This window comes from Diadema setosum, chromosome 12, assembly GCF_964275005.1.
Source record: "Diadema setosum chromosome 12, eeDiaSeto1, whole genome shotgun sequence".
Lineage (NCBI taxonomy): Eukaryota > Metazoa > Echinodermata > Echinoidea > Diadematoida > Diadematidae > Diadema > Diadema setosum.
The window spans coordinates 20,342,691-20,354,623 of record NC_092696.1 but is presented as its reverse complement, the minus strand read 5'-3'; the positions used below and the strand labels follow the sequence as shown (position 1 = coordinate 20,354,623).

Sequence of the window (11,933 nt, the reverse complement as noted above, 5' to 3'; positions counted from 1 at the left end):
TCCACGAAAACTCTCCTATAAATAGTTATGTATGAACCTGGTAAATATTAGAATGTGCAGGCGAACAGGTATTCATTTAAACAAATTAACTAAGGACTTTCATGCAGTACTGACATTTCAATTACCACTTTTTGTTTGGTTGTTTCCAAAATGCACTTCTAGAAGATCATTCCATCTTTTGTAAAGTCCGTGGTTTCAGATGTCTAATTAACAAGTGACTAGGAACTGACGTGGAATAGGTCGAAATGTGAAACGTCATGATATGTTTTTTTTTTTTTCACTTCTCGTGTTAATGTTACACACTTGTCGCAGCTGTCATCCTATTATGCGCCCGTGATAAGTCGTCACTGCACCTATGGCGAACTGAGTTGATCTTAAAACGAGGCTGTATGCACTCTGAAACAAGATTGCTGGAAATGAATATGATAACTTCAATAATTATAGAACATGATGTAAAAAGGGAAAAATCTTTAAGTACCTCATCCCTTACAAAATTGTGTGATATTTGCAACGAACAAACCTTAGTAGTTTGCAAATCTTATGGCATATCGTTGTCGCACTGAGAACAGTTTGCGAATGATTCTAAAAAAGAAACGACAATGTTTGTCTCCGTTTATATCCACGTCATCAAGATCCGAAAGTAAATAGATATGCTTCGCTCGAGGCGGCTTTACATGCGTTACATACCATCGTATGGATTAGTTTGGCTTTTAAGCGAATTAAATTGTAATTTTAGCGCATGAGTGTAGCTTCCATTGGGCGTTGAGCCTCGAAGAAAAAAAAATCTGAAAGAGGAACTACATCCCCCATTTCAATTTCATCGCGAGATCAAACACTCGAGTTCTCCCCTCTACATTTCTCCTTTCCCACCCCCTCCCCTCTCTCTTACATTCTCATACAAAACGCACACACGCAAACACGCACACACACACACACACACACACACACACATACACATACACACACACGCACAGACCTCACACACATACTGTCTCGCATGCATTTTAATCTCCTTCTCTCTTTTCTATTCCCTTTTCTCTTCGTCCCGCCTTGTCTCTTCACGATGACCACGAGAATCGATTTTAATCTCAGCTCCGTTGTTTTCGCCTAACCAGCATGTGTGTCTTCACTATCCGCATTTTTCTCCTTTTTTATGCGTCTCGTCTCTTTACTTGTTTGTCAGTCAACAAGAAGAACAGACCGATATGGATTTTTTTTTTCTTTTTGCTACGATCAAGTACATCCTAGTCAAACAACGCCCACAATCGCATAACCGAACACTCTTTATTCTTTCCAAGAGGATCATATAGGACTCCCCCAACGTCACAGGCAGCATGACACGAATACGTTGGCGTGACGTATTCAGTTATCATTCGATAAATAACTTCCATAGTTGCTATTCTTCACTGTTGCTGTTTTCCCCTATTTTCTCTCTATTTTTTGTGTGGGTATTCTTTGTCCTTACCTTATAGAATGTAGACGTTTTTGAAGATATGTATTAATAGTAATGTGGTGTGTAGATCTTATTAATTTGTCCCGTATTTGTTCAGAATAAAATGAACGTGTATGGCTTGAGATTCTCTTAAAATGGTTGTACGGATTCCGCTGATCGGATCCTGCGGTCAAAGAGCCTGCAATAGATCAGAATGATGAGGCTGCAGTGATAAAGGCTTGTTCTCCAAGAGATTCTTTGTTTGGTTGTCTGTTTGCATTTTATTCTGCTTTCATGTCAAAACAAATTGGAACTTTACATTTTTGGAAAGAGTTGAACAAAACAATCAAATCACAAAACGAAAGCAAAAGAAAAGAATAATCTCATAATGATTCTACACAGTACAATTATCATATAAAACATTGATGGTTGTATAAATCATAGAAGGCGTGCAGTACATTTCATTCAACAATAATTTAGGAAGTAGGAGACCGTCAGCATAAGCGGCATGGCTTGACTGGGCTGACGGTCTCTTGGGGAATTCAGCTCATTTTTTGCCTCTCACAAAAGGTAGATTTTTTTCCAATAGTATGATTATCATGAAATGGGAGATAGATTCAAGGTTGTGCTGTGCGCATGTATAGTGGGCATTAGATGTTTGTGCTTGCGTCATACAATAATTACATTGTCAATCAATATTGATACAATAATGCCACAGGATTGAGACCAGCCTATAGAAAGGGTCGTGTAAATTATGCAGATGTATCCTACAGAGTATATTGCGTTAGAATGTGCTCCTTTTTGCTAGATGTGAGAGAAAACATACATTAACTGTTCATGATGTCAGTAGTCGGGCAAGGCATACTAAGGTCCGGTCCATTGGTCCACAATTCCTGACTTGCTGTGTAGGGTCTTTGGATTTTGTAGGTACAAATCAGTTGAGTGTCATGTACGGTACGAGTGGCTGTTTCTACTGTATCGGAGAATCTATTTCCTTCTTGCGCATTTAACTTCTTACATAATGGGACAATATGCGCATATAAACTAGGGGTGTGACATATTCTACTTGTCTTTTTGCAGTAAAAACAAGAAGATGAGATGGTTCTTTGGACAGTTCATTGTTTAGTATTCTGAGAAGAGATCTCGCAAGCCATAGAACGCACTGCGTACCTTACGTGGAGGAACTATAGAATTATCTAAAGTTATATTCTTTAAACACTGGTAGCTAGTGAAGACTTTTGAAAGCTGGAGTAATAATTCGAAAAGCTAGACGTTCCCCTGAGGTGATGAGCAGCTGCAGAATTTCGAGCACGTTGCAGTATGGTGTGTTGATAAGATGAAACATTGTAATAATCGCGATAAGTGCATTGAAATAGTAATGGTGATGGTGACTTGTGTCGATGGCCAGGTCAATAGGACGACTAGTAGAAGTGGAGGTAGATCAAACTGAGTTGCCTCTATTCTTATAGAATTCCCCCATACATCAATCTTATCGCAATAATCAGAAACTAATACACAGTACAACAAGCGATCAAATATGATTTTCAGCGGTCAAGAGTCAATTAAAACAACAGTTACAATGACAACAACGGAAATGATACACACGTAAATACACTGATTCCAAAAAAAAAAAAAAAAAAATATATATATATATATATATATATATATATATATATATATATATATATATATATATATATATATATATATATATATATATATATCAAGATTACTCTTTAAATTCCAAAGAATGGAATTTTTTCTATAAAGATTGTGGTTGGTTACACAAATCCAAAATTACAGTGACAAAATAGATTGGCTTCTAAATGCATTAGATTGAGATTTTCAATTCAATTTTGGATTGGTCCCTCATTTCAATCTTAGGAGTCATATGCTTCTGATGCTGAAGATATTGAACAATACCCACTGTTTCTTTCTTCTTTTTTTTTTGTTTCCCGTCTGCAAACATCAGTTATCCTTATTCCACGGCTAAAGTACTGCATCTCAATCCCCATCCTACATATTTTCGTCTTCTCTCCCCAATGCTCCCCCTCATCTCCTCCTCCCTTCCGAAACCGAAAACATTCAAGTTTCGGATCTGCTCCCCCCCCCCCCCCCCCATCCCTCTTGTGCTATCACGGGCACGAGAGGGATTATTATTTGCTGATACCAGTAATCAAACAACTTAGCCGAGGTGATCTCGAGAGCAGAATGACTCTTCAGCTCCCCTTCTCCGATTGACTCTTGGCTAAGAACAACACAGGAGGAGCACAGGAGGAGGAAAGAGTTAGTAAGGGGAGGACATCGAAACGAGAGAAGAAACTAACCATTAAAACAAAAAATAGAAAAGTTAACGCGCACTGCAAATATTGATCTTGTTCCTCGGAGACGCGGGTTTGTGACGTGAACAAAAAGAAAGAAATGACGAAAAAGTGCATTTACTTTTGAGTGGCATATCTGAATATCATTTTGACTGATCTCGTGGGTGATAACGGCTTTGTTCCGTGTTTTTATGGCTAAGCCAGTTCGAGGACAAAGTTGTTGACGTATGTACCTTTTTCTGTTTGCACAGAAAAGTGTCTGTTTTTTGTTGTTGTTGTTGATGTTGGTTCGTTTCTCTATGTATGTAGGTATTTTATGTGTATCCCGTGGAAAGATTGTTGCTGCAGGATGGTTAGATACTGTCTACGCACTAGCAGCAAAACCCAAAGTACAGACGGTCGTAAATGGATGGTGCGTACCTTGTGGAATCATTTATATATTCCTGTAAGGTGTAAGACTTGTGAAACAGATACAGCACAAGCATAAGGAATGCTTCATAATCATTATGCGTGAAATGATATTAAACTTATATAACCATCCTATCATGTATACGAAATGACATATCAATTTGATGTCTACATAAAGTATACACAACTGAATGCCTCTCAATGAGATGAAAAGATGTATACACGTATCTATACTTCATCTTCGCAACCTCCATCCCCAGTAAAGTCCCCAACCCCCGTTTTCCATGATTCATGAGAAATAGAAGTCATCGGCAAACCTTCAGTTGTGCATGGCTTAAATTTGAGCGTCAACGTGCGATTCTGCTTAAATCACATCCAAACAAAGTTACTCTTGCAACAGTTTATTGTTGTTGTTGTTGTTTTAAAGAAAAAAAAAAACAAGAGAGAGAGAAAAAAAAATGAGGCCCTATACAAATAAGTTGCCCCTGACAATACTAACATAAAACAAACATAAATCTCAAAGATATCAAACAAGAATAAACAGTTTACTTTCACAAGAAGTATAGCACAGATTCTAGAAGTAAACATATTTGATTATTTCCATCCTTGCACCCCCCCCCCCTCCGCCTCCTCCGAATTATCATCCATTGTCTCAGAATCCTCCCACTTTGTGTTCTATTCTACACCCTTCAACCACCCTTCCAAGCCCTCATCTATTATTTACATGTTCCATCGCAGAGCATTTTCAGCGTCATTGGTCGCGAGAGCGCCGAGCAGCAAGGATGCACCCATCTTGGGGGGGGGGGGGGGGAGGGGGGAAGAGACACCCATCCGGATGAGATGTACGAAATAACAAAAACTACCGATTCGGCGCGCTGTTCCAATCCATTTCTTCTGGTAATAACAACCTTTACCGCCCATCTATTTATGTTTTGGATCATGGAATACGGATGTCGATTGCACCGAGCGAAAAGGCAAGGAGTGACATAGGAGACTTCTCCTAAGGGAGCGGTGCAGATGATTAATCCCCGATTTTCGCCGGGACGACGTTTAAGCTGTAATGACTCACTGTCACACAGCTCAGCGGCTTAACTTTAGTATTGCGAATTGAAAATTGATAGATTCTGCTCAAAGTTAACAGAGCTCTTGAATTCTTCTACGTAAGATGATAAATGTGATAGTGTTTTGTACTATCACTACCACTATCACAACCATATATCTTTTGCAGAAATCATATAATTACTGATGTTTTGTTTTTGTGTTTTTGTTTTTTTCCCCACTAACAAACTTAAGATACATGAACACATATGGATCATAGTATCAATACAGACTTACATCATGTGAAACTAAGGGCGTTTACGAAGTATCTCGTTGACTTTGAAACGAGTGCCTAACATTTCTAATTTCTCACATGTGTCATTCACACACACACACACACACACACACACACACACACACACACACACACACACACATAATAGAGCATGTTGATAATAGGAGCAGGCTCTACTGTGCACACAGACACACAGTGCAGATAATATACACATTATTCAACCCAACCTTAATCTTTGCAAAGTGGATGATAAAACAATAAAAAAAAGGAAATACATAAACTCCCCAAATAAAACAAAACAAAAACACAGTAAAACATATCGATGGGAATAGATAACTGTTTTCCCTGCATGGAAAGAACACAGTGTCCCACAGTGTGAGAAACACAATGTGAACACATTGTGAACACAGTGTGAAATCTCTTCACACTGTTGAATTTTATCGTTTTAACATCTGAACACACTGTGAATCATCAATTCACAGTGTGACACAGAACATTATCATGTGAACTCTCTGTGAAAACCAAACCACAGTGTGGAATCATCTCCACACTGTTAAATTCGAGCGTTTTCACACAGTCGACTATGTGACCACAATGTGAACACACTGTGGGACACCGTATTCTTTCCAGTAGGGTTGTTAACATGGTTAACAAGTGTATGCCGTCCATTTATTGCAATATAGGGAAGTGGGAAATCGAAATGACACAATGTGTGGGGTTTTGACAGCCATAGTGATGAATGTTCCCTTTTATGAGAAAAAACGTACAAAGTTTTTCGGTGACAGATTATTGCCCAAGAATCGGTCGCACGTTTGCGTCAACCAAGTGTGAAGTGGAGAATGAAGGCAGAGAAGTATGTCACAGTTGTTCTTTAATATTAGTTTTCACCACCATGACCACGGAGTATAAATAAGAATAATGAGAAAATATAATATTGGCACTGCCACCTAACGTCTGAAAATCATGATTGCTACATCTATCATTAGTTTTCGTGTTTTCTTTTGTTATTTTTGCTTTTTTTGTAGTGGTGTTTTGTTTTGTTTTTGTTCTGCGACATCAACGACATTTCATATTTCCGGATCGAGATCAAGCAAGGAGTAATTCAAATTCGCCCAGAGGGATTCGAGTTTACGCCTCCTCATGTTCTTTTTTTTTTCTCTCTCTCTTTTTTTCTCTTTCTGGAATGGTTCTCCACTTTGCAATAGCCTAATTCTCACTTCGATCTCTTCTGGATCAACCGCGGTGAAGAGAAGATTTATTGTAATACCTTTGGAATTTTCTACTTTTCTTTTCTATTCTCAGTAATCCTAACAACACGAGCATGTGTTGATTCCTTTGTCACTATGTACATTTCTCATATACCAGGAGGATTGGGAATAGTATGCCCATGTACATAATATTTTATGTCCTATATGTTGATCTTCACCGTCACATTGCAACGTTAAAGATATCGAAACGTAGAGGTTCTGTCAAAGTGAGTGTTATAAAATAACCCGAGTTATGAAATCAAGGTTAATGACATCTTTGATTATCAAGTTAAGCGTTTAGGAAAAATCATGACGGTGATAGCATATTCCTGATTGTATTTTTCTGGTTGTAATATGGACAGCAATGTATTTGCAATGATATTGATATTACAATACAATATGGATATTATTATTGTAACAACAGTGACAATTGTATCAACACAAATACTACTCCTGTTCCTACTTCTATTGATACTTACAACAATAACATGCAAGAAATAATAACAATAATATTGTAATAATAATAATAATAACAATAATAGTAATAATAATAATAATAATAATGATAATAAGGACGAATACTAGAATTGTTATACAAGGAGTTTCATGCTGTTTTATTACCATGTTCAGATAGGAGCATCGTACAGTTAAAAAAAAAAAAAGATAAGAAAAAAAGATAGAATATCCTCTTTTTGAACGCAAAGAAAGGAAATACGTATTTCTGCTTGCCAAATGAGAATTTTATTTTCATGTCTTTTTTGGAGAAAAAGGAAGCGATGTCAAAGAAAAAAAATCGTCAGCCTCCAAATAAGACGTTGCCGGTAGCATTACAATTTTGCACACCGGAACATCTGTATGAGAATGCGAACAAATGCAAGAACATTTTTTGTTCAATCGGGGTTTTTTCCCCTTCTATCTTGACAAGAGCCGTTTCGCTCCGCTTTATGCCAGTGAAGGGGTGGTTTTAACACGATTTTCATTCCCGCTGGGAAATCTCCGAAATTGAGAAATCCGGCAACGTACCTTGCCAAGGATTAATCTAGCCTAACCTCAAGACGCCCCAAATTATTTCAAATTATTACATTGTGTGCTTTATTTTCCCTGTGCCTTTTGTTCAGACAAAGCGGTTAGTGCGCTTAATGTTGCCATGCTGCGTGTTTTCGTGGGGTCACGCTGCGAGTGTCTCCTATGCAGCGAACTCGTTTGAGAAGAGTATTATAAGGAAACTGCTGACAATTAGAGAAGTTACTTGGCGGCTTATTTCTCGAAGTGAGTGTGTTTGAGTGTTGCTGTCATTAAGTTTTAATTGGCCATGCTGCAGCGCAGGCTTTGCGTAATGCAACGACATGAGTGTCATACTTGGGTGAAACTTTCGGAAACTTTTTATCGCCCCCGGTCTCCTTCACCAGTTTTTGTTCCTTTTTTTGCTGCGTTTTTCTTGTATAATCACTCCATATGGCTTCATTATTTTCCTTTCTGTCTCTTTCTTTCTTTCTTTCTTTCTTTCTTTCTTTCTTTCTTTCTTTCTTTCTTTCTCTCTTTCTTTCTCACTCTCTCTCTGACTCCCTGTCTCTTTTATGTACTTATATATTATTTCTTTGTATGTATCTTCTATACCTTTATCTCTCTCCAACCCTCATTTACGACATACACAAGAACATACTCACATACACACGCACACACACGCATGCACACACAGACACGGAAGGTGCAAAGGCGTTCAAAGGGCAAGGTTGCGCTATAGTACCTCACGTCCCAGCTACTGATTGTAAAAGGCAGCAGCGATCAGATATCCACAATCGCATATACTCTTCCATGCTATTAAGGAACGGTTACACTATCCAAATGGTGAAGATGATAATGATGATGACAATATTTGTCATAATTAGAATAATAATAACAACAATACAATCATCGGTTGAAGCAGCGGAGAAGAAATGATCGTCTTGTTCGAAGTCTAGCTTCGCTCCCTCGAGCAAACGAGGAAGCGATGTTTTGTTAGATGTCACAAAGGCGCGTTAGATCGGTTTTTGTAATAGATATTTGCGTGGGACTCTCCATTTCCGGTCGCTCGTAGTCATGATTATTGCCCAAAGGTGCTGAAGCATGTACGCTGTGATCATTTCAAACACGTTAGGCGAAATGGGAAATGTAGATAAGGGTATGAACGTCGGGTACGACCGGCGGCTGCGGTCGGCTGGCATCCGCGCACTGCCGCCTTCAGTGTCGGTATGTTCCCCGTCAACATGTAGGACGGGATTGTTTATGAATTATTCATGCACCGAAGCAAGCTTCTCCCTTCATTTTTTTTTTCTTTTCTTTTTACATCACAATGTCTCTCCGTGACATGCGATCCCAATATCATGCATGTATGTCCATAATCATTCAGTCGGTTGCACGCGTTGCTTATATTCCGGTTTTACCCACCTCTATCATAGGCTGCAAGAGCGAACCTAATATCCTATTAATATGAGATCCATAGTGGATTAACCGTACATTTTAAACATCCTGTTAAGTATCTTTGAAAGTCGAATAAGTGATTTGCATGATCAAGATATTGAGTCATGCCCTGCATGATCTGGTATTCAAAGTCTGGCAGGCAAAGAAGATGCTGTAAGTAAAAAAGAAAAGAAAAGAAAAGAAAAGAAAAGAAAGTATATTCGGAATTGCTGCACTTGTTTGTAGTCTTCTGTGAAAAGGGACTATTCCGTGGGAAAAGGGCACAACTGCACTCACGCGCACACACACACACACGCACACACACATTGAATGGACCAAGAAGCAGCTTAATATATAATTATAAAGATGATTTTTTTTTTTTATGCCTAGACAAGATGATACTGTCTGTCTGTCTGTCTGTCTGTCTACCAGCAAACCATGTTTGATTGATCGCTTTTGTAACAGTTAAAAACACAAGATGTCAAAAAAGTTTCTCTCGCTTGATCGCATTTTTTGATCTCTATTCTATTATCCTTTCCATTTTTGTCACTTGCTTCAGGTATCGAAGCTCTCTCTCTCGAATAAGCGTACCGGGTTAATGCAAACCTTGGAACACTTTGATACACAAAAGTTACCTTTCCGAGCCAGAATGGATAAAACCGTTAGTTGTCCTCAGGTTATATATCATGGAACCCTAGATGGCGCTGTTGAATTTCAAAGCGATTACAGCAGGTCTTTTTGATAAAATGTCTGTGATTACTGTAACTAGTGTAAGAAGTTACAGAAACTGAAATTGAAAGTCTCATGCGTTCAACGATTTAAGATTGCAGAGAAGGAAGATTTTCTTATTTTTTATTTTTTGATCTTTGGTTGTTGTTTTTTCTAAAACACATTTGAGGTATACCTTCTTAGGGGCAAGATATTCTGAAATGAGAGCTATTATGATTAGTAGGTTATGAAAGCTAACAGACAAACACAATACGGATGAAAATAGTACTTCAACGTCTTTTTATTTGTTCATTTATTCATTTATTTTGCCCATTCATAAATCACTTAACTTTAATTAGCTGCAGCAGCTAATCATCGTCTCAAAAAAATGAATGCATTCCACTGGAAGGATAACAATTTTATTTCTGATCCTATTAATAAAACTTCTGTCTCCTTGGTTATGAACAGTTTGAATGCAAAACAAAGTAATATACACCATCTACTTTTATTGAGATTTTTTTTTTTATTTAAGCTGCTCAAAAAAAAACAAAGAAAACGTTTTTTTTTTTTTAATCTTCAAATATGTGACCCTGTATCACAAAACCAAAAAAACAAAAAAAGTCGCCAGACATGGATTTTTATTTAAGAGTAGATTATGAAAGAGCAGACTTTAAGCTTAAAAATGATGTATCATTAAATTTAAATGGACTCTCCTAACCTATATTAATATTGGAAAGAAAGCACACACTCTTGAAAGTGTGAACTGAGAAAAGAGGCTCTCTGAAGTACACGTTTTATTCAAGCACTTAATCTTCACCAAGCCGCACTAGCTGTGCGATGAATGAAACAAAACACAGGATGTTAACCGCTGGAGCAACAACAAATGAAGGGATTATAAGATTAAACTGAAATTGAGCATGCTCTAATAACAGATGACTAATGCCGACTTTCAACGCAGTAGTTTCATTTTTTTTTCCCTAAAGTTATTTAAGTTGAAAGTGAAGAGTATGGACAGGGTTTTTAAGAAATGAAAAGAGGACTCTATGAAAAACACCTAATCACACTATTCCACCAAAAGCTGTTCGAGAAAACTGCTGAAAACACAATTTCCTGTTCATTTTATAATCCCAAACTTTAGTATGATGTAAAGGAAGACTTGCTCCTTCAGAAAATATGAAAAACTCAACACTGACCTACAATTTGTATGGGTTGACCCATTTCACCTATTTTCGGTCCTATATCACAAAATCAGTGTGTGCGACTTTTTTGTTGGTTTTGTGATGCACGGTCATATGCTATGTCGTGTCATGCGAGGGCAGCATTATGATTTAAATCATTTTATATTTCTCTGGTTGATGATGTCTATCATAAGTACATTTTGTACTTTAAGACATGTAAGATATTAAAAAAAGAAGTATGAAAAAAGGCGTTCATTTTTTTTCTACATTCAGCCTCTCCATTGAAAATAAACATATAATTTACATAATTGAATCGAACCGATGTATGTAAAATCGATAAATTTTAGCCAAAATTGTGTATTTTACTGTGTTTTTTTTCTTTTCGTTCAACCTACCAACAGGCTTACGCAGAAGAGAGAGGACAAGACAGCGTTGATAGCAGACGAGGCGAACGGTCCCTTCGAGTTCACGTCGGACGGCGGCGTGGTCAACTCGGACGGAGGGGAGAAGGGGAATGCACGGCCGTCTTTCCAGTTCCACCACAACACCTACGGCTACGGGGCAAGTCGGCGATGCCCGCCCAACTGCGGCTGCTGCCCATGCTGCGCCATCCCGAAGCGATACATCGTGGCCATCATGAGCTGCATCGGCTTCCTCATCTCCTTCGGGATCCGGTGCAACCTGGGCGTGGCCATCGTCGACATGGTGAACAACGAGACCGTGCACTTAGGCGGGAAGGCGCAGATTCACGTAAGAAACAGATACGAAGAGAGTGAGATAGATAAATAGATATAGATAGATAGATAGATAGATAAATAGATATATAGACAGACAGCCTAACTCTGTGCTTTGACCGAAAAAAAAAAA

At 38.1% G+C, this 11,933-nt stretch overlaps 1 protein-coding gene across 1 annotated transcript in view; it reads left to right on the top strand.

Annotated features, from left to right (window-relative positions):
* Nucleotides 1-11,687: 11,687 nt before the first annotated feature.
* Nucleotides 11,688-11,933, top strand: part of LOC140235627 (vesicular glutamate transporter 1-like) — a 12,817-nt gene continuing 12,571 nt past the window's right edge. Inside the window, exon 1 of the mRNA XM_072315635.1 lies at nucleotides 11,688-11,816. Coding sequence (XP_072171736.1) covers nucleotides 11,703-11,816 — 114 coding nt within the window. The 5' untranslated portion in view covers nucleotides 11,688-11,702. The remainder of the gene's footprint in view (nucleotides 11,817-11,933) is intronic.